We start from the raw sequence: 24,025 nt of genomic DNA, 5'->3' as shown, positions 1-24,025 counted from the left end.
TTCCATTTTCCAAAACGGGCTCCGGTTGATTGGGCATTTTTGGGCGCCGGATTGCCCGCAACAGCATGGGCAGCGTGGCCATGTTTTTTTCAGCCACAACAACACATGTGGCAGTCAAAAAATGGCTGCTTTTGGTTTCTTTTGGGTACACATGGAGTGGCAGCCACACATGCACTGGTTTCCGTGAGCCCTGTTGCCTGAGCCAGTCAGAGCGGCTCATGTATCTTTTAGCTTAGCTCTGTTTGTTGTGTGCCGTCACTGCTTTAGATTGCTTTTTGCCTCAATTCCCTTCCTTTGGCAATTTAATGACATTTTCTTAGTTGAATATCTTTCAGTTATTCTTTTAAAAAATATTTCGTTAGAGAAGCGAGGGTGGGCGTGTATTTGGGGAGGGCTATGAACGGGCATTTTTGGTGGGTGTTTGTTAAATATTGGTGTAGTTTAGTGAAGAGATGGGATACCCTGATTACCATTAGTCCCTGTAAGTTGTTTGTTGTTTGCCTCTTTGACTTTTTTTGGTGACTTCTGTGTGTGCACTCCTTCTCTCATACCAGAAGCCTGAGCCTATCCCCGCCCCCCAAATATAAAAAAGTTATACACACACACACACACACACACACACTAACCAGTTCTGGTAAACAATCCAGCTATAGTATACTAGACCAGTGGATGTTTCCAAATACTTTTCAAAGGCAACCCTGTGTGTTGTAGACAGGATCTAACCAAGGAATACACCACTGCAGCCAGATCTAACATCTCCAGGGACTGAGCAGTTGATTCACTATTATAGCTTGTGCAAATGCAATCCTGGTTTCCATCAAATCTGAGACATGAATCAAGGTTTAGGGATGAATCCATAGGCATATTGACACTGTGAAGCTGAAACCTCAAGAGGACTGAGATCTTGTCAGGGAATTCATTCTCCTTGTCTCTATTAGATGTCCAAAACAAGGACTGGGTGTTCATTTGGATACAAAATGGTTGCTTTAGAAATGTATTGAAGAACAATGTCCACAACATCCTTCTGGACAACCTCTGAAAGTCCTCCAGGATCACATTCTGAACTCCTTCAAAATTCCAGATGCACAATCAAAAACATACTGTGGTTGAGAGCTCTAAAAGGCTCTTGAGAGGACTGATAGAACAAAACATTATTCATTCCTGGGACACTTTCACACCCACAATCATAGTACTACAATTCTACTATAATTCCCATGGCAACATCCTATGGGGTTGTATTTTGGTGAAATGTGGAAAATTTCTGAGTGAGGCTTCTAAACGGCTAAACTTGCTAAACTGTAAATTCCATGATTCCACAGGATGCGATAATCATGGCAACTAAAGTAGAATATTATGTTATAATGACATAGCATGATACGCTTATGATCAGTTCCCAGCACAGGAACTGCCAGGAAATGCCAGGCCCTGCTCATCAAAAAGCTCATCTACTGAAAGATAAACTGTCTTGGTCCAAGTCAACAAATGTTACCATCAGTACGTGCAGTAAATAGCAAGCCACTTTCTCTGAAAGGAAGTCTGGGTCAAGCTCTGATAGAGTGTTTAGATTGTCAACAGAATGAAAAAATGGGGAAATAAGGACAACATGACCTGTAGCAGCATGAGCTTTGTGCTTTACTCCAGCTGCAATTTAATGGTGATTAATTTCAAATGAGTTACAGGTCTCTGTGGAACACAGTAAAACCGCACTTTCCCAGTCTACATCACATCAATCTTTGTTTGGATTCCATCCTGTTTTAGATTAACTTTTCTCCTACAGCTGCAATATATCACATCCATCTCCTTCTACTAGGACTACCATTCCTTTGCTTGGATAAAGACAAGAAAACCTTAGAGCACAATCCAAATGTTAGTTTACATGAGGGGTGTGAAACCTATGGCCTAAAAGCAACCCCCAAGGGTTCCCAAGCTAAGTTTTGAACTTCTTTTCATGTAATTACTGCTCAACGATTTTACATGACATATCCTGCTTAGTGATTTCAAAGGTTGTTGTAATGAGGCTTGCTCCTGAGATTACACACAAATACAATGGACCTGTGCTTTCTACATCTGGTATCAAATACCAATGTTGTTTTGGTTTTGGTCTTGCCCACTATGTCTTTGGTCTTCTTGCTACAAGAATACTCTTCCCTTCCCAATTTAGAATATGGCTGTTAGGCCACAAAAAGTTTCCCATCCTTGGTTTAGATGTATTATTTTAAAGGTATATCAAAAATAGAATGCATGGTCTATATAGCCTATTTTCTTTGAAGTTTCATGAGCTGGGTGGATGCATCACACCCTTTTAATACTTTCCAACATTTTGCAGATGAAAACCAGGACATATGTGACCAGGAACATTGAAGTATTAAAGATGGGGAAAAGTATTAATCAGGGAGAACAGAAAAGCTAGGAGAGGCAACAGCAGGTTTGCTCTATAGTGAAGCGAAGATTCTGCCCCCTCCTCTCCCTGCCATGGTGAGTTAATGAAATACAAATTAATATTAAATCATTATATATAATGGTACTTGGATATCCATGAAAGGTTCCGGAATCAAACCCAAATTGATACCACAGATCTACTGTAATGCAAAGTCTGACAAAATAATATCTGTAAGACTCCAGAGGAAACCCACTGATATAACTATAATCCAGGTTTATAACACATCTACAGAGGTAGAAGAAAAATAAATTAAAGGATTCTGTGCTGGAATCCAGGAGGAAATTTATCACATGGTGAATCAGGACTTCTTGTTAACCTCAGCAACAGGAAAGCAAAAATAGGAAATGAGTATAATCAAAGATTGTAGGAAAAATGGCATTTGATTAAAAAAATGAATTTTGTGAGGCCAATCATTTTTTCATCACAAACACATTATTCAACCAACCAAAGAAGCGACTGTATACATGGACCAATACAGAAATCAAATAGCCTTTATAATTGGAATCAGAAGGTAGAGAAGCTCAATTTTTTCTAAAAAAGTAAGATTAGGAGCAGATTGTGTCACATACCATGAAATGCAAATATCAAAAATTGGAGCAAAGTTTTTTAAAAAGGAGACTAAACCAACCATTATGCTAAAATACAACATGAAGAACATCCTTATATAATTTTAAAAGAATGTAAAAATAGATTAGCATGATTAAGAAGACCTACTGAATGTCAGTAGGTCTGAAATGTAAACTCTGTTCATCACAATCTATAAAGCACTACCAAAACAAACAACAAAAAACAGGAGCTGGGCTGAATTATATCAACAAAATTGTTGTTGTTGTTGTTGTTGTTGTTATTTACCACTCAATGCAATAATTTCTAACAATTTTTATCTATGTTAGGAACAGGGTTTTTTTGGTAAAGATAGTAGATCTTAAAATTCAAGCTAACCTAAAACAATTTGGATTATACAAGGAGTATCTTGGCTCAGAATATCTACTTCCACTCTAGCTATCTGGGGAATTACAGTAAAATTCAAAAGGATCATGGTCACCCAAAGAAGATGGCTGATGCTATCGTTGTCTCTGCTAATCAAATGGTTCTGGCAGTATGACCTATTTTATGCAAAAGTAAAATTTATTTGACAGCAGATTCAGAACAGTCAAATCAATATTGCAGGTTGAACCTGAGTTTTAATAAAGTGAAAGATGGAGAAAGATTATCATTACATGCTACATAATATAAACAATTGTATAGTATTTATATCCTTCCCTTAGGAATAGCATACCACCCCAATGAAACTCAAGTGTTCTGAGAAATTATAAATCAAAATTTCCCACCACCTAATATCCTACAGCTGTTTTGGACTACAGTTACCATCATCTTCAGCCACAAATAGAGAAGGCGGTAGCATTTGTCCTAAAGATGTGTACCAGTGTGAGACAAGTTTCTTTAGTTTCTTTGTGTACAAGCCTCTTCATCCTTTGAGACCAGTTTAATCATTTTCTGAGCTAAACCAACAGAACTGTGCATAATATTTGAATGCAGCCACACAATGCTTTTTATATAAAGATTTTGTAATATTGGCTATTTTATTTATATCCTTTTTCATATTCATTCCTAGCATGGAATGTATCTATTCCTCTGTTACCATCTGTAACATTCTCCTCCATGATCTCAAATGTTCTATCCCTCTGTCTGTTTATCTACTTACCCACCTAACTTTTTCCCTGTGCAGAACCAAGGTGGCTTACAACATTATAATAAAATATAGTTAAAACCTGATAGGTTATTTTTTTTTAATCTCTTTAATACTATCAGATGTAAACCAAGAAATTTTAACCATTGATTTTCTTTCTAAGCAGTTATATTATAACTTCTTATAATCTAAGAAGTTTTAACCATTGATTTTCTTTCTAACTTCACATCCTGAAGTTAGGATGTGAAACTTTATTTAATGGAATACTCAGTTGCCATTTTTCCTGCCCATTTCATCAGGCGACAAAAATGACAAGAAAATTCTTCTAGACCCAGAATAACATATATAGTATTCACATCTGCACAAATCCCATTTCAACAGCGAGTGGTTTCCACAAAACAGTAACCCATTAAAGTTAGCCTTATAATGAATCATTTTATAAAATCAAAATCCAGAGCCTTAGAAGAAATAGAGTTCCTACCTTGCAAGCAATAAAAGGCTGCGTCAGTGCTTCATTTTAAAAAGCTTCTCTTTGTATCCACCCCTCCCTCGTCTGATATTATCCGCCTCACTGCATCATCTAACCTACATTGTAAACTTCAAACACACATCTCATCTGCAGCCTACCCAAGAAGCGCTAACTTTGACTTCAAGATGACAAGCAGTGAGATATTTTCCACTGCAATTCCAGGGGGAGAAAGCCACACTAGGCTTTCTCCCCCTGGAGAGAGTTTAACGCCAAACACAAAGGCATATTGCAAGCATGTGCATGAATATATTTAAGACCAAAGTTAAAAAGTGTGTCAAAAGATCATGTTATTGAAAATGCATTTAAAAATATGAAAAGATTATCCTATGGTATTTAGCATTGAAAGAAATCATGTTGCCACCTTGATACTCCAGGCTTCAGTAAGAGTACAGGAAGCAAATTTTCACACCAAAGTCGCCTTCAAGAGAACCCGTGTCCACATGTGAAATCTCATGCTGCCCTAAATTATAAACAACATCCTAATCCACACAGTACAATTAGAACAATTTATGGGTTGAATATCTCTTATCCAAAATGCTTAGACCAGAAGTGTTTTAGATTTTGGATTTTTGAGAATTTTGGAATACTTTTGTTGCACATTCATACTTGAAGAGGTATTCTGGAGATGGGAACAAAATCTAAACACAAATTCATTTATGTTTCATATTATAGACCTTATATACATAGCTGGAAGAAAATGTCATACAATATATTTGTGCATGAAACAAACTTTGTGGACATCGAACCATTCAGCCACACAAACAGATAATTTCAGATTTTGGAATTCCATATTAGGGATGCTCAACATGTACCACTCTAACAACTTCATCACATGGGGCTTTCTTAGCATTCTAGGACATTTCCTCACAAGTCCACCAACAAATGGGCACGATATTGTTGGACTTCCAGCAGAGGCCCTACCCACAACCGGAATGGAAACATCCTAGGAAGCTTCTCTCCAAACATGGAAGCCTGTCTGTGTTGTGCTGGCTCCAGTGGATGAAGCGGCACATGGGGTGACAGAGCTGTTATTTCATCATGAAGGCTGGTGAAATGGCAGGGAGGTAAGGGAGTCCCCTGTGTGATGCCATGGCTCCATCCAATGGAATTATTGAGTTTGTATTTTCATAAGATAATCAGAATTCTCTAATGCATTTCTTTGGATTGCAGTACTAGAGCTATCTCGCAAGTGTCTCATGAAACTCCAAATCCCAGAATTCCATATTAATGACCCTTGAATCGGTTAACAAAATCCAATGTGATAACAATTAAAATACCACCCACACAAACAATACTAGAAACAAGTATAACATTAGAAATAATATGTTTGTTCCTATAAAACATCCCCAGTTATTACAGTCTTCAAGAGCAACTCTTGATTTTATTCTAAATGCAAACAGGCACATGTGCTTGTGGAGGGCTTTCTTTAGTGGCTTAAAACGGACACTGGGAAAATAGCTTTTTTGGACAGCTACAGTAACCCCCAGTCACATGTCCACATGCCACCTTGGTTTTTCTGGACATTGTAGTCACAAAGTAACTTTTCCAGACTTATCCTGGAAAAAATAAAACTGCTGCTATCCAGTTGCAGGGATAGGCCAGTTGGCTCCCAATGTTGAAAAAACGTGTCCTTGTGCCAGTAACAGCGGCACACTGTTAGCTGAAACATAATACCTTGGACTGGCTTTTCCATTTGCAGCATTTAATTTTATCACAAAATAGTTGTTTTTGTACCCTAAAGGCACCAGATTCCATCTGATCTTGTAAGCTAAGACGTGTCAGATCTGATTAGTACTCAGATGAGGGACTACTAATGAATCCCAGGTTCTGTAGGCTGTATTTCAGAGGAAAGAACTGGCAAAAACACTTCTGAGCAAATCTTGGCTGAGAAAACTTTATGAAATTATAGGGTTGCCATAAATCAACAGGCAACTTGATGTCAAATAAAATTGTCATTGTGCTTGAGTATAATTTCTAGTAAAAACTGAACTCTTGTTACAAAAGGAGAATTCAAAAGTTAAAAAGAAGAAAATTTTGCACTATAATAATTAGAACATACATATTACCAACATTGCGAGGAATTAACTACTTCTTTATTCAGCATTAGTGGCAGTTAATTTATGTGAGATAAATTTACAACTCTCCATAGGAAAGACTATGGTATGCTAAATCAAAGAGAAAAAAACTTAACATGATAACAACAACAGTTTTTAAGAGTCTAGGTAAATCAACTCCAGAAAGTTATTTCATCAGTAACTATGGTGACCCCACCCTCTGCCAAGATACCCTGTAGTGTTATACATATGTAGTGACTGCTTGATTGGGGTAGGGCTTTTTTAGGAGTACAAGACCAATGTTAACAGGAGTTCTTCAAATATTTATTTAACCATGAGATTAAGGCTATTTATTCTGCCATAAAAAAGAGATAAGTTTAGAAGGCCAATCCTCAGTTCAACTTTCACCTTCTCAAGGCTGGCTGCTAAGTGAAGCTCTAGAATCACCAGATATCAGGTGTAAAAAAATACATCAAAACTTTATTCAAGATTAGTTAATATATGCTACATTTCATAACCGCAACTGCATAGCAAGATGGCTGTTTCTCATTTCACTCTCAAAAACAAAGAATACCCCTCCTAATTCCACAGAACTGAAGATTATGAAACTGGCATTTGCCTTTTAATTTAACCCTGCCAAAGAGATAGTGTGCACTCCAAATGTCCCAATTTTGTGGGGACCATGTCAGTTGATCCTCTGTTGCCCCACTTTTTCAGCTGCTATTAAAATGTCCCAGTATCTCTCTTCTCCTCCTACTTTCCCACTTAGTCCTCATCATACCTTTTTTGGTGCAAGCTGAAGGGGGCAGAATTTTGCCTTTCCTAGTAGTATCTGGGAAAAACAAATTGTTGCAACCTCTCCTAGCTTGTATGTTCATCATTAATAACTCTTGCCATTTTGAGCATAGTTCGATGTTGCTTGGCCACATGGGTTCTGGTTTTCATTTGTGAACTGTTGGAGGGTATGAGACAACATTTTCTACTGTACCATAGGGCATGCCTTGTGACAACCACCACTCTGTCTTTACATCATACTGCTAAATTCTCAACATCTGCTACATCTTCATGGAATTCAAGGTCACCCATTTAAGCTGTACTATAAGATCCAGGCAGGACAAAATGAAAAACTTATGGACAACTATATCCATAGATCAGATGTGGCTCCCAAAAGATGTAGTGAGAGTTACTGACTTGAATGGCTTTCAAAGAGGACTCAATTGATTATTGTAAGATACACTGAGATCCTTGAATATGTGGAAGAATATAAATATTTTAAAAGGTAGATTCCTGAAGGATAAGGCTTGTGAATAACACTTATTGGAGGACAACAGTGGAGCTATTGCCTTCACATTCAGCTTGTTGTAGGCTTGCCAGAAGCATTTGGTTGCTTACTGTAGTTCAGAAAAAAATGCAAACCAGATAGGCCCTTGATCTCTTCATGAACAAGCTCTGATGAAGATGAAAGATCTTGAATTTGTAAATATGATAAAAAGAGAGAGAAATAAACAGTTATTGAATTCTTTGAAAATTATGATAACTATGACATCTTAATTGGTTGCAGTGCATAAATATGCTGTTTCAAACCAATATCTGACATACTTTTTTTTGGTTTGCTTTAGGCCAAATGAACTGAGATACCAGCAGGAATTCTACATGAAATATTTTCCATCCCAGATACCGCCCTGAATTTTTGCGTTTTAAGGCAGTAACAAGCCTGCAAATACCACCAGAAAAACAGCAATCCTATTTAAAACTGATCCTTCTCACACTTAAATTAAGAGATTTGATTCAGATTCAACTTGTTTCCCTCTCCCATGTTCATGGCTCAGCTCAGTTCATCTAAACCAACAAAGGGTGTGTGTGTAGCCCTCACATTGCCTGTTGACTTATGGCGACCCTGTGAACTTCATAGGTTTTTTTAGGCAAGGAATACTCAGAGATGGTTTTGCCAATTCTTTCCTCTGAAATATTGGATAAAATGTAACGATTAAAGAACCCCTTTTGTAACACCCAGTGTTGTCTTGCCTTTCCAAATAATCACTCATAGTTATCCAGAACTTAAGTATGTTTTTACAAAGTTCTGGCAACTGCAAGCAGGAAACACTGAAATTGTTTCACTGCCACACATCAGAGGGTGTATCTACATTGTAGAATTAATGCAGTTTTTAATGTTGGTGCCTCACCAAACTACAAATCCCAGGATTCCATAGCATTGAACCATGGCAGTTAAAGTGATATCAACTTACATTAATTCTGCAGTGTTGATGCACTCACAGTCTTTTGATAAAATCCTCATATTTGTGTAACAGGATTTCTCATGAAATGGAACCTGGGCAAACATCATTTTCACACTATCAACAATAAAATTAAGAGGAAACAGATTTCAGAGATCTGAATATTTTTATGGTCACTGAAATGATTCTCACACATACACCATAAGAGCTATAGTCTAAAGCACTATAGAGCAGGTGAACAGAGAAATAAATACACATACACATGTTATAGAGTCTGTCAGGTAAGGGGACAGATAAGCAAATAAGCAGCATCAGCTGGATGAAATCATACAAAATCTATTCACAACCAATTATGTAAACTCACCTAACACAAGCATCCAGTCTTTGGGAAGTTTTTGAGATTTTTTTTCAGTTGAATTTAGGGCGGGGGGGGGGGGGAGTTAAAGTCCTTGCAAAATTAACCTACCTCAGCCATGTCCTCTTCGGGTTTTAAAATGTTCTCCCTTTCTACTTCTGCCTGTTTTGGCTCCAATGAGAAGAAGCTTGGAACCTCCTCTCTTGCAACAAGAGGGCAGAAAAAGCTCACTGAGAAGCTGCCAAGTATGCAAGCTGGTGCAATGATAAGAAGATTTCAAAGGCATTTCTTATGAAACTTTAGCTTGGAACGGAAAGTTTCTGGGCATTTGTTAAAAAGAGATGAGAAAGGTACTCAGTACATTGTTTACTCCATTATAGCCAGACGGTGAACTGAGCAAAAATGTAACAGTTTAATAGTTTCCAGAGCTTAGAAGAAACACATTATAATTCATATAGCTACCTATGGCAAATTATTGACAGTGTAAGAAAACCACATTTCAAAGGTAACAAATCATCCAATTGATATAACAAGTAATGTTTTCTACTTTTTAATTTTTCTTTCTAAGGTTGTTTGAAGATATTTACAGTATCATTCCTAAGGGATTTTCTTATTGGAAAGAAACAATGAAAAGTACTTGGCAATGTGGCAAATAACACAACAAGCTACACTTTACGAACTGCAACTCACAATGATGAAATTTCAAATTGTAGTCATGAGTAATGGAAAGGATTTTGTTTTTTAAAGTAACTTCCAAAGTTCTGCTATTTTCTAGTTTTTGAGTTCTAACCAAATTTCCCCAAGGCTATATGAAAAGGTACGTGTGAAAAGGATCTTGGAGTCCTCGTGGACAACAAGTTAAACATGAGCCAACAATGTGATGTGGCAGCTAAAAAAGCAAATGGGATTTTGGCCTGCATAAATAGAGGTATAGTGTCTAGATCCAGGGAAGTCATGCTCCCCCTCTATTCTGCCTTGGTCAGACCACACCTGGAATACTGTGTCCAATTCTGGGCACCGCAATTGAAGGGAGATACAGTGTTCCCTCACTTATCACGGGGGTTACGTTCCAGGACCACCTGCAATAAGTGAAAATCCACGAAGTAGGGACGCTAGGCTTCTCCTTAGGAAGGAAGTAGAAAGAGGGAGGGAGGGAGGGAGGAAGGAAGAAAGGGAGGAAGGAAGGAAGGGAAGAAAGAGACAGGGGAACATGGTGCCACTTCCTCCTCCCGCTGCCATTTGGGCTTCTTCTCCGCCCCGATGCCCACACCTAACTGAGACCACCACCACTGTAAATCATAATTGTTTATGGTTTATATTATTATTTTAGTGTTTATTAAAAAACCTTGAAACAGCGAGTCCGTGAAAAGCGAACCGCAAAGTAGTGAGGGAACACTGTATTGACAAGTTGTAATGTGTCCAGAGAAGGGTGACTAAAATGATCAAGGGTCTGAAGAACAAGCCCTATGAGGAGCGGCTTAAAGAGCTGGGCATGTTTAGCTTGCAGAAGAGAAGGCTGAGAGGAGACATGATAGCCATGTATAAATATGTAAAGGGAAGTCATAGGGAGGAGGGAGCAAGCTTGTTTTCTGCTGCCCTGGAGACTAGGAAGCAGAACAATGGCTTCAAGCTACAGGAAAGGAGATTCCACCTGAACATTAGGAAGAACTTCCTCACTGTGAGAGCTGTTCAGCAGTGGAACTCTCTGCCCGAGACTAGGGTGGAGGCTGCTTCTTTGGATGTTTTTAAGCAGTGGTTGGATGGCCATCTGTCGGGAGTGCTTTGAATGTGATTTCCTGCTTCTTGGCAGGGGGTTGGACTGGATGGCCCATGTGGTCTCTTCCAATTCTATGATTCTATGATATATTTTAATATCATGATGATAATGAAATACCATAGCCCCATAACTATACATTTTATAAAGCTCCACATGATTCCATTTAGAATTGGTTCTGCCACATCTAAGTGAATACATGACTTTATGTGCATTTTATTACTCCAAAACATACCACAAGCCTCACAAGCATGAATTTCTGTGGACACGCTGCCTCTCAGTGGTCCTCAGAAGGCACAAAGTGGGTCACTTCAACAAGAATCCTGAAACTACATAAATTATTTCCTATTTTTCCTATGCCATGGCAGCCCTCAATAAGCTTGTAGTGTAAATGCAACAGTCAACATCGACCCAAAACTTCAATCTCTCCCTCTTTTTTTATTACTGCCCCTTGTTGACTCCCCAGTAGATGCTCTAGACACAATCAAAACATAATGTAATTATATAATAGGCCTCCTCCTGTACTTTGATGTGCTTTATCCTTTGGAAGTTGTGCTTCCAGGCTTCTCTCTTTAGCTACAAGGATCTTCAACTGCATATTCACTTTGATGAAGTTAAATCAATGCAAATATTTTCATGTTACCTCACTAGAATTCAGCTGGGGCCCATAGTTTCAGCATGTTTGGTGAAACACCATGCACTTTTCAACATGATTCAAGATCAATGGCCTGGGGGTAGGAGCAGCAAGATCTCATTAATGAGTGTTCTCCATAGTTTATGACACAATACAGTCAGCCCTATACATTTACTGGGGTTAGGAGCAAATAAATCTCATGAAAGTGAAAAACCTCAAATAAAGAAATGCTATTTATTTCACTCAAGAGAATATCTTCCAGCATGACTCTATGGTCAACCACAGAGACCACTGAAGGATATAGAGATCCATAGAAAGATGTTCCCCCTCGAACCTCCAGCATACGTCTGTAGAACCTTTGCTGGAAGCTGGCCATAGAATCGCACTTGAGGACCTAAATGTCCCTAGTGAGAACATTTTAAAATCAAATCTGAATAATCAAATCCACAAAAGTCAAAACCACAAATGTGTGAATTCTAGTGTATGTGTGAAATCTAGTATGTATATGTATGCAATCTAGTGTACAGTATGATTCTTCACATGTTGTAGATAGCAGTGTGATATACAACTGTGATGGGTTGTCACTGTAACTTATAGAACCATTAATACCTGTAAGACATCTTTCACACCCCTACTACAAGTAACGGCTGTGATGATACTTATCTAATTTTAATGCAATTGCATTAAAAAAATAAAACCATTCAAAATAAAGAATAAGCAAACATTAGTTAAAAATCAATCAGTGAAAAGATTACAGTTGTGCTCACAGATAAAAACAGTTCATGGTTTCTGCCAAATTTTCTAGAACTACTAGAAATGACAATATCAGGCTGAGTATCCTCTATTCTTGGGATCAGAAGTGTTTTGGATTTGGGATTTTTAAAAAGATTTTGGAATACATCTATTTGCATAAACTTACACAACGAGAAATCTGGAAGATGGGACCCAAGTCTAGAGACAGAAATAATTTCTGTCTTATATGCACTTTATGTATATAAAGTAATTTAATACAATATTTTAAAATAATTTTGTGTATGAAACAAAATTTGTGGATATTGAAGCATGGTATAGCAAAAGTATAACTATTTTTTCCATCCATGTGGAAGTATTTCACCAAAAGAACTTAGCAGCAACAAAAAAATCAGCTAAAAGGCTAAAGGACCAAGAGCAACAAGTACATTAAAATTGACAAGTAATCAGTTGAACCCGCCTGGCAATCCAGCATTTCTGAAAAAGTATATATATTTTAAAAAATACTAACAGAGGATTGTCAATCCTTTTACTTAGCTCTATTCTTGGGCCTTTATCATCAGTTTGATCTGGAAGATTAACCAGTGACAATGCCTATGTTATAATGAAAGATTTCTTATCATTCTGCAGATCAAATTGTTCTTAAATGCAAAAGAAAAGGCCAGGTTAATCTCTTCCAATTTGAAGATTTCCCCTTCCCTGCCCAGCACTATTTGCCTGCACTGTTAATTAGTTACCACCAAAATCACTTCATACTCATTGCACTCATGAGTAAATGTGTGCTGGAGCGAGGAGAAATACTTCTTCTAACTACCACCTGCGGTTACAAAATTGTTTAGAGTACAGTATGTGACTCCATTCAACTTTACCTTTTGTTTTTCCAAGTGTTGTAAAAACGGACTCTGTTCCAGGTGGGTGCATCAAGTTAGTGTTGGAGACCTATAGGGAGTCTAAGAAATTCTGAGTGAAGTTTTCTTGTCCACGTCACTCTACCTTGTCAGGGCTTTTGCTGAGAGCAGGAAGAAGGAATATAGGCTCTGAAGGTCTCTGATCTTGTGTCCTTCTGAAAATGTTACTGTCAGCTTCCTACAGGTAGAAAGTAAAAGCAAAACGTTGTGATTACACTTTGGTTGGGTGCCAGCAGCAGAACCTGTAAACAGATGTGAACTCATTGACTGTACAGACTGTACTCAGATGGAAAATTTAGAGCAAGGTGGCTGTTTGCTTCCTCAGAATAGGCAGATATTTTGAGTGGGGCTTGTCATTGTGATCATTATTGTTTCCAGATATGGTTGCTGCACACAACTGATCACTTAAATTAGGTTCACCATCTGCCTGGCATCTAGAATTATTGTGGATAAGCCATGTTTTCCTTTTGGCATATTGTGCTGCCTAATTGCTACATTCATACATAATCAGCATCATCACAAGATCAGTTATCATGTGAAGATGCCCTTCAAAAATCATTTTTACAGTCCCTGGGGGGAAAATGTGTAAAAAGAGAGAGTTTAGCCTTCTACAGTCCTGAGGATCCCTCCCCCGACACCACACACACACCTATTGTATGCTGCTATTAGGCGGAAAAAAACTTCATTATAACATGAACAGACAGAGATCTTAAATGAAAAGGCATAATTCCCCTACATAGAAAGAAGTTTGAATCAGCTCCACAGCTTAGATTTCCTATCAACAAGTAAAACTTTACAGTGGGAAAGGTGTGACCATTCAATTCCCATCCTCCTTCACCATTTACAATGTTGTCTAAGAATTGTAGGAGAGGCATAATCTAGAGGGCCATAAGATGACTGTTCTTGAGCCATAGCTATGCATATTCCTTCTTTCACAACTCAGTTGAAGAAGGCAGAAAGGATGAGAACTAGGGGTATATTAATTGATAGGATGTGAAATGAATGTCTGAAAGGAGGAGTTAACCATATTGAGGCCTATTGAGAACATGTATTTGCATTTTCTAGGTGCTCCACAGTAATTTTATGGTATACTTTGACCAGAAGCCCAAAACAATGTTCATTTCAAGAAAGAAAAATGGGAATCTATATTACACAAAAATCCTGGAATGGATCCCTAGCATAATATGCAAACCTATTGTATTTTAAAGAACATAATGCAAATATGCAAAATGGGTTTACTTTATTTCAGCGTTTACATATTCTGCTCTGAATCCCCTTCATGGTGAGAAGGATGGTATATAATTATAAACAGTTTTATTTAAATCATAGCAGATTTAATGTTAAGTATACTTGATCATGAGAAGACAAGGTGCATTAGAAAAGATGATGGTGCTTGGTTAGGTGGTAGGCAGTACAAAAAGAAAAAAGAAGCAAGTGGATAGATTCAGCAAGAATGCCCCAGACTGGTGTGGTTAAAACTTGAACAGAATTGCTGATAACAGGGTGACTTGGAGATCTCTCATTCTTAGGATCACCATAAGTGGAACCGCAATTAGAAACAACAAATGCTTATAATGCTGACTCAACATGTTAAAATGAGTTTGTACAATGAAGTTCAAAGAGCAGATAACACAGAATGCATGTGGTTTACTTCTGGTTGCATCTCTGAATGGTTTCCCTTAACTCAACTTCTAAGTTTTACTGTGCGTGAAAATTTGTGTAGTCCTTTATTTATTTGCTTCAAATATTCCCCCAATTGATTTGGAAAGATTTATAGTGATTCTGCTATGGTAGATGCAGTTGATGAAGCCTTCATGTTTCTAAACTTTTGGGTTCTCTTCTATTCCATGGGGCGTATATAAGTGCAAATATTAAATATTTGGAAGAAGGGGTCTAAGCATTTAGATGTAGAAGGCATGCATGGACAAATCCAAAAGAGATCTCTAGGACAAGAAGAGTCAAAAGAAGAATTAAACAAAAATATGACAAAAGTCCTGACCTAGATATTCTAGGAGCTCAAACGACTATCAAGATGTTGTTGACCTTCTGGCCCATGACTGTGACTGATTCTCAGGACACTGTGGGTCAATTTACCACTTGTTCCTCAACCTTCCAGGAACTGATGCTTTACAGAAGCTTGTTATAAATGACTAACTGTATATAGTTCATTGTGGAATTTATGGCGAGCTCGTCAAGATAACCAAACAAATGCAAAGAATATAAACCCAGTTCTGCTCAAAGATTAGCACGCAAACTTCCGGTAGTGGCAAGATGGCGGATGCAGCAGAACGCTGAAGCTCCAAGAAATTCAGCGTTCTGACCTCTCCACATACTAGAGAGAGCAGTGTCTCTCCCCCTTTTACTGCTGGGCAAGGCAGTGGGGTGCAAAGCCGGAGACCTCTGAGCACCAAGGGAACGGTGCAGACAGGGCGAGGCGGGCAGAGTAAGGAGAAGGTACCTTCTCATCCGAAGGGCAGAACGCCGCCACTATTTTAAATTTTTAGAACTGTGGGGAAGAACTGTGAGCAAAGAAAAAAGTGAAGCTGCTCACAACCGTGAGGGAACCCGAATGAGAATGATGTAATGAGAGAAGCCTTAGAGTGCTACTGAAGACAGTCACTGGGCCAGTGTGGCACCGGTGAATTTACAGAAGAGCATGGAAAGCAATAAGATTAAAGATTGAAGACGGTGGTCGGTGGAAGGAAAGGAGGAAAGATAAGAAAGAGGGTAAAACTTATATAAAAGAGGCCGGTGCTCAGAGCCCTAAAAGAACTCGCAGCTCCGGGGAAAAACTCAGAGGGCAGTGGAAAGGACGTGGCTGAAGCAGAGCTGAAGCAGAGCAGTCCGGCTCACCTCGGAGCGGCAAGGTTAGAGGAGGGGCAACGTACCGAAGGCGAGAAGGCGAGAAGACTTTCAGGCAAACAGCACAGAACAAGGAAGGAGCACAGACGCGAGAGCAGCGGCAGCGGAGCGCGCGTGCGTGGCGTGCGCGTGCGCGTGCGCGGCGTGCGTGACGTGCGTGCGTGCGTGGCGTGCGCGCGTGCGTGGCGTGCGGGCGTGCGCGCGTGCGTGGCGCGCACGCAGGTGTATTCTACGGGACATTCAAACATCGTACAGACGCAGGCAGAACAGCGAGAACAGACTGAAAGGCTGTGAGTAAAAATAGAGGAAGAAAGAAATATACAGAAAGGGAAGGACATTTAAGAAAAAAATATAATCAGCAATAATATTAATAACAATAAATAAAGAGAACGGTCGTGATAAGAGTAAGGCAATAGTGCAACAGGACAACAGTGAAACAAGAAACTATCTATTGGAAAATACAGAAATAACTCTCTTTTGAACGCAAGGGAATGTAATTAATATAGTTAATGGGAAAAGAAGGGAGAATTGAAAGGTTGATGACTGCTCTAGATCAGTGAAGATCTGTATATGTTGCACAGTATATAATATAGGTTTAATATGTTAGGAAATGAATGAAATGTATGTCTGAAATCCCCAGCTTGTATATAGGTACATGTTTGTAGATATGTATATATGCATTTAAGGTAGATCAACTGTTTAAACGGCGAAACTTGGGACATTCGGGAAGAAAAAGCTGTCAACAGCAATTAAGGCGGGAGGAGAAAGAAGACAATATCTCCTTGGTTGTTTAAGTTTAAGCTTTTTCAGATTTACACATTTTGCTTTGAAAGGAGGGAACAGGGGGGGGCGAGAGGAGTGTTGAGAGTGTGGAGATGAGCGCAGCAAAAAATAAGATGGAGAAGGAAAAGGAAAGGGAAAAAAAAGGGAGTGGGGAGGAAAGACTCACTCACAGAGGATTATAGCTTAAAAGATGTAATGTTTGAAATTTTAAAACTACAAACAGAAGTAATTAAATTACAGGAAAAACAGGATATTCAATTTAATAGAGTAAAAGAAGAGATGACGACCATGAGGAGAGAATTGAAGGAGGAGATACAAACATTGGTCAAAGAAGAAATAACTAAATTGAGAAATGAATTGGACATAACAAAAAAGGAGGGAACTGCGAGAGCAGAAGAAAATAGGATGATCTTTAATAACCAAAAAGAAATGAGGAAAGAACTGAAAACAATTGATAAAGAAATAAAAACAATTAAAATGCAACAGGAAATTACAGAAATTAAAGAAAAAGAATCGCAGTTAAGACTGCGTAATGTGCAGGAAACAGAAAATGAGAACATTAGAGAATTATGCACTGAATTAATAGCTAATATAATCAAAAAAACAAAGGAAGAGACAGATTATGAAATTGAGAGAGCTTATAGAGTATATTCCAAACATTCAAAAAAGTATAGTACACCAAGGGACATCGTGGTTATCTTTAATAAAAAAAGGACAAGGGATGAAGTTTTGATAAATAACTCTAGGATACCAACTATATACAAAGGGGTAAAAATAGCAATCTTAAAAGAATTCCCAATTACAGTTCTGGAAAGAAGGCGGAAATACTATTTCCTAACTGACGAGTTAAGAAGAAGAAACGTTAGATTCAGATGGGACAGAATAGAGGGGCTGATGCTAACATGGGAAGGCAATCGAAAATGGATCACAAATGAACAAAGTGCAAAAAAATTTTATGAGAAATTTTTGAAAAAAGACAATACGGAGGACAGAAAGGAGGAGAAAAATGAAGAAAACTATAAGCAAGGGAAAAATGAGGAAGAACAGGGAGACGAAAGGACTGGGTGCGATAAGGAGGAGCCGGGGAGAATTAAGAAAAGACTTAGAGAAAAGTCACCGGAAGATATAATAAATTTAATGGCTATAAACAAGGAGGTAAAGGAGGGAGAAAAAGAATATAATCAGGATGACGATGACACAATAGCTTAAAATATACTCAAACAATGTGAATGGTTTTAACTCACCAAATAAAAGGAAAAAAATATGTCATCACATAAAAAAAGGAAACTATGATATAATTTGTTTACAAGAAACTCATATAACTCATAAACAGGTGGCACACTTAACGCAAAACAGCCTAGGTAAAACATATTTCACCTCGGGCATGGAAAAGAAGAGGGGGGTAGTGACATATATAAGTAACAAGATACAATCAAATTTGGCGTTCAAAGACCAAGAAGGCAGAATGCTAGGAATAACGGCAAAAATAGGGACTAGACGAATTTTAGTTTGTAATATATACGCGCCGAACGGTTGCAAAACACAATTTGCAAATAACTTACAACAAAAGATCATAGAACAAGAGTACGAGGATTTAATTCTGCTAGGAGATTTCAACGGGGTTTTGGATGTTGAGATAGACAAATCAAATAGAAACGGGACAAGTAAAAAAAAGGGATGGGGAAAGCTACCACTAAGATTCTTGCAGTTAAAGGAGGAACTCGGTTTGCAGGATATCTGGAGACACAGAAATGGTAGGGAGAGGGATTACACGTTCTTCTCTCATAGACACTCATCTTGGACACGGATCGACATGATCTGGGGCACAAAACTTATAACATCACAAGTAACTGTCATCAAGATTTTACCCAGACTGCACTCCGATCACGCACCAATGGAAGTTTTAATAGAGGATAAAAAGAACGCAAATAGAGAGTATAGATGGAGGCTAAACGATATGCTATTAAAAAACCCTTTAGAACAAAAAAGATATAGGGATTTATTGATAGAATATTTTCAATTAAATAGGGAAGAGGACACGGATATAGTTCTTATTTGGGATGCAAGTAAAGCGTACATCAGAGGGCATTTTATGCAACAAAACATACGGAAGAACAGAGATAAAAGAGCAAAAAAGGAAAAACTAGAAGAAGAAGCAAAAGATCTAGAAGAAAAATTAAAGAAGAATCCAAGGAACAAAGATATTATCTTCAAATTGGAAACTTTGAAAAGACGTGTAGATGAACAATATTTGGAGGAGGTAGGAAAAAAAATGAAATACATAAAACAACAAAATTTTGAAAACGCAAATGAAGTGGGAAAGTGGCTAGCGTGGAAATTGAATAAAAGAAAACAATTACAATGCATTGACAAAATTCAAGAGGAAAACAACATATATTTTGATAAGAAAGGAATAGAAAACCAATTTGTTAAATATTATAAGAATTTATACTCAGAAGATAATATCTCAAAGGAAAAAGTAGTCCAATACTTAGGAGAGCAGGAGATAAAGAAATTAACAGAAAATCAAAGAGAACATTTAAATAAAAAAATAGAGATAGAAGAAATAGTAAATGCAATCAAAAGGATGCCCAATAATAAAGCCCCAGGACCGGACGGTCTTACCACTCTATATTACAAAATATTTCAAGACATATTGAGTAAACCTCTTCAAAAGGTAATGAATGGAATCTTAGAAGGTAAAAGGGCCCCACAAACCTGGGAGAATGCTAATATAACACTATTACCAAAAAAAGACACAGATAACTCCAAAGTTTCAAACTTCAGACCGATTTCACTGTTAAATGTTGACTATAAAATATTCACTAGTATCCTAGCAGAAAGATTAAAAAATGTTTTGAGTGAAAGAATACATGAAGATCAATGTGGCTTCCTGCCCGGTAGACAACAAAAAGAAAATATAAGATTACTGTTGAATGCAATAGAATATTACGAAAAAAATCAGCAAAAAGAAGTTGCCTTCCTATTTTTAGATGCGGAGAAAGCATTCGACAGTGTAAACTGGTTCTGTATGTTCGAGATCCTTACAGAAATGGATACAGGATACTATTTCCAGAATGCAATAAAAAATATCTACTCCCATCAAAAGGCTAGAATTATAATAAATGGACAACTGTCAGAAGGTATAGAAATAAAGAAAGGGACAAGGCAGGGGTGCCCACTTTCACCTTTACTTTTTATATTAACATCAGAAATTCTGCTGGAAGCAATAAGAAACAACAAGGAGCTGAAAGGGCTAAGAACAAAAAATAACAGCTACAAGATACGCGCATATGCGGATGACATTGTGTGTATCATAGAGGAGCCCAAAGACAAGATCAAGACATGGTTGGAAGTAATTGAGAAGTTTGGGGAGATTGCTGGCATAAGGATAAACAGAGGTAAAACCAAAATTTTGACAAAGAATATTTCACAAAAGCTGAAACAGGAGTTACAACAAAAAACGGGGATAGAAATAGTAAAAAAAATTAAATATCTAGGGATCGAGTTAACCGCGAATAATATTCACCTGCAAAAAAATAATTATGACAGAAAATGGAGAGAAATGAAAAAAAAATGGAAAGGTGGAATGGTTTACATCTCTCTATGTTAGGAAAAATTGCCGCTATTAAAATGAAGATACTAGCTGAAGCATTATTTCTTTTCAGAAATCTACCCATTCTGAATAATAAAAAAACTCTGGACGAATGGCAAAGAGAAATTAACAAGTTCATATGGGGCAGAAAACGAGCGAGGATTAAGTATCTATATATGAAAGACGACATTCGCAGAGGAGGGCTGGGAGTCCCTGATCTGCAATTGTATTATGATGCGGCTGCCTTGGAATGGGTAAAGGAGTGGGCCTGCCTACGAAAGGCAAGGATATTGGCATTAGAAGGCCAAGACTTAAACAAAGGATGGCATGCATACTTATGGAAAAGGAAAGGTTACAAAGAAAAAAACTTCAGTAATCACTATTTAAGAAAAGCATTAATAACAACATGGGAGAAATATAAAAACAGATTTTACAGTAGGACACCACTATGGCTCTCCCCTTTAGAGTCAGAACACATGAGGGAGATTCCTAGAGAAAGATGGCTAACATATAAACAACTAATAAAAATTGATAATTACGGAATAAGATTAAAAAAATATGAGGAAGTAAAACAGCTAGAACCATCGATAACCTGGTTAAATTACTGGCAGATCATGGAAGGCTTCAAAACAGATAATCAAATAGGATTTGAGAGAAATGATACAATATGGGACAAAATTTTAAAAATGGAGAAGAAAATTATCAAAATGTTATATCAACAGCTATTAATCTGGGAAACAGAAGAGGTCTATGTAAAAGAAAATATGACCATATGGGCTAGGGAGATTGGACATACCATAAGCATGGAGGAATGGGAAAGGTGCTGGAAAAAAAAAATAAGATATACATATTCAACACAGTTAAAGGAAAGCTGGTACAAAATCTTTTTCAGGTGGTACATAACGCCGGAAAAATTAGCAAAAATTAATAAAAACAAGAATGGAGATAAGTGTTGGAAATGTAAGAAAGAGAAGGGAGATTTTTTTCACATGTGGTGGGGATGTAAGAAGGTAAAAAGGTTTTGGAAAATAATACAGAAGGAAATGGAGACCATACTACAAACAAAACTAACCCTAAAACCGGAATATTTTCTACTAGGACTAACGGACTTTTTCACGGATATAAACAATGAAAAATTGTTTATATATATGACAAGTGCAGCAAGAATCACGATTGCGAAACTCTGGAAAACAGCAGAAACGCCGTCATTAGAACAATGGCTTTTGAAACTGATGGATATAAAAAATATGGACACACTAACACAGATAATTTCAGTAAAAACAGACACAAAAACAGACTGGGACAAATTAAGTAAATATCTTAAGGAAAAAGAAAAGAAAACTGGAAACATGGAAGTAGAAACTGTTATGACACTCTGAGGTTCTTAGAAAAAGGATCGGGAAAGAATTTGGAAAAATAAGAATATAAATGTTGAGCAGGGGATCTGGAAGGGAATCCAGAGAGAGGAGGGAGGGTCGAGGGAAACCAGGGTTTTACAATTATATATATACATACATATATATATATACACATATATATATGTATATATATATTCTCTTTTTTTTATTTTTTCCTTTTTTTTATTTTCTTTTCTCTCCCATTTATTGTTTGTTCGTTATTATTTTACTTTGTCCCCTTTGTATTATTCTACTTTGTAATCACATGCGACTCTCCTCTTTTATTGTATCACTATAACTATAAATAAAAGCATTAAAAAAAAAAAAAAAAGATTAGCACGCAAGAAAGGATTAACCAATCTCATCAAGCATGGGATTTACCCCTCACCTTCAAGGTACTTCTATGGCTCTTCCTGTCAGGATGCTTGGAAAAGGTACTTTGGGGGTTCTGCAATTCTCAGAATTCCCCAGCCTGTACAAGGACTCTTTTCTATAGTGTTAGGAAAAGTTCTGACTATGACTGCTTCAGGATTATGGAACTGTACTTGAAACAGCTTATTTTCCCAAGTTCTGCTGCTAGCTCTGCCTGTAACAGCACGTTTTTTAAAATCCAAAGAGGTGAGTAAGTAGGGCTTAGTGAAGAACAAGCAAGGCCTTTCAGAATCCTGGAAAACATTTTATACTCTTTTATCAAGTTTAGGGTAAGTTTCAGTATGGGGGATAAAATATTTTGACAAACTCTGGGGCATGTGTTGTCCACAAAGGAAGCCTTTACAAGTTGCAAAAGCTCACCACCATCCCAGTACCTGGCTAGTCTGTCTCAAGAAACTATCTGGATTGTCAAGTCCTATGATCGCATATACTAATGTGTAGAAGCAGGATTGTTCTGTTCCTATAATCAATACCACACAGTGCATCTTGGAAACATAGCCATATATATTCTGCTATTGTATAACGAACAATATCCATGAGCATTGCTTTTGTTTATCATCTGTTACTACCAATAGTGATGTTGGTTTAATGGTTTATGTCAGATGAAGCAACACAGCCCAACAAAAACAATGTTTTGATGTCTTGGGTTTTAGGCCTGTTCAGGAAGTTATTTGGGGCATTGATTAAAAAAATTGCATTAGATAGACCACATCAGCTCTAATTTCTTAGTTATAATTATCATGATTTTCTATGGGTGAGCAGAATATAACTGGTATATTATATATGTTGATAGGGGAAAACTGGTTCAATTTTTAGAATCAGCAGGTCAAATGTACCCCAAAATAAGGCTAACATTTGAGGCACCAAAATGAGTGTTGGCCAGTGTAATAGTTCCTTGCATTTATTCTGGGAGGTACATACAACTAATGAGGATTTTTTTTAAAAAAAAAAACCTAGAGATTTATCCTTTACCATGGGTAGCATTTGATTGTGAGAACAAAGGTACATTGATCAGCTGAAAAAGATGAGGAAGTAGATAGAGCAGCGAACATCAAAATGAATGTTTATGGGTTAATTTATTCATCTCAGGATTTTTTTAAAGTTTGGCTTATTTATGTCCAATTTTTATAATAACTGAGATTTGGAAGAAAATTTTGTGTTAAATATAAATATTTATAATAGATAAATGCAAAAGACTATCGTGATTAGGGTTTGGGATAGCATGTGTGTTACTTTGCTACCTAGTGTTTTTTATATATGGATGTCTTTTGGTTATAATAAATTTAGAAGATATGATTGAAGAATGATAAGTCTCGTGTGTGTGTGTGTGTGTATACACATATATATGAAAGAAGATTAATGGTATCTATGCCTGAGCTACAGATAATTATCCAGATACATTTAGAACAATTTTGAAGAGAAGGAAGCATTGTTAGAAAAGACTGGAATGGTTGCTCCATTATAAGAACAAATTAATTATTTGACATCTCTTATTATGATAGATTACCTGTTAAAAGAAATTGATTCAGAGAGTTAGGATACTCCTCTGATTAGTAATGTTAATTACTAAAGTATATACTGTTATTTA

The 24,025-nt window shown here is 37.2% G+C and overlaps 1 protein-coding gene across 6 annotated transcripts in view; it reads right to left on the bottom strand.

Annotated features, from left to right (window-relative positions):
- Window positions 1-24,025, bottom strand: part of sgk2 (serum/glucocorticoid regulated kinase 2) — a 50,909-nt gene that overhangs the window by 21,798 nt on the left and 5,086 nt on the right. Inside the window, exon 2 of one of the 6 annotated variants that reach the window (XM_008119072.3) lies at window positions 13,330-13,546. In XM_008119072.3, the coding sequence (XP_008117279.2) occupies window positions 13,330-13,381 (52 nt within the window). In that variant the 5' untranslated portion in view covers window positions 13,382-13,546. Of the gene's footprint in view, window positions 1-4,611; window positions 4,754-8,959; window positions 9,046-9,413; window positions 9,478-11,719; window positions 11,805-13,329; window positions 13,547-24,025 lie in introns of those variants that run through there. The other 5 variants (XM_062978843.1, XM_062978842.1, XM_008119075.3 and 2 more) reach the window with 5 other exon arrangements.

This window comes from Anolis carolinensis, chromosome 4, assembly GCF_035594765.1.
Source record: "Anolis carolinensis isolate JA03-04 chromosome 4, rAnoCar3.1.pri, whole genome shotgun sequence".
Lineage (NCBI taxonomy): Eukaryota > Metazoa > Chordata > Lepidosauria > Squamata > Dactyloidae > Anolis > Anolis carolinensis.
Note: the sequence above shows the minus strand (reverse complement) of the source record. Positions and strands in the feature narration are given on the sequence as shown.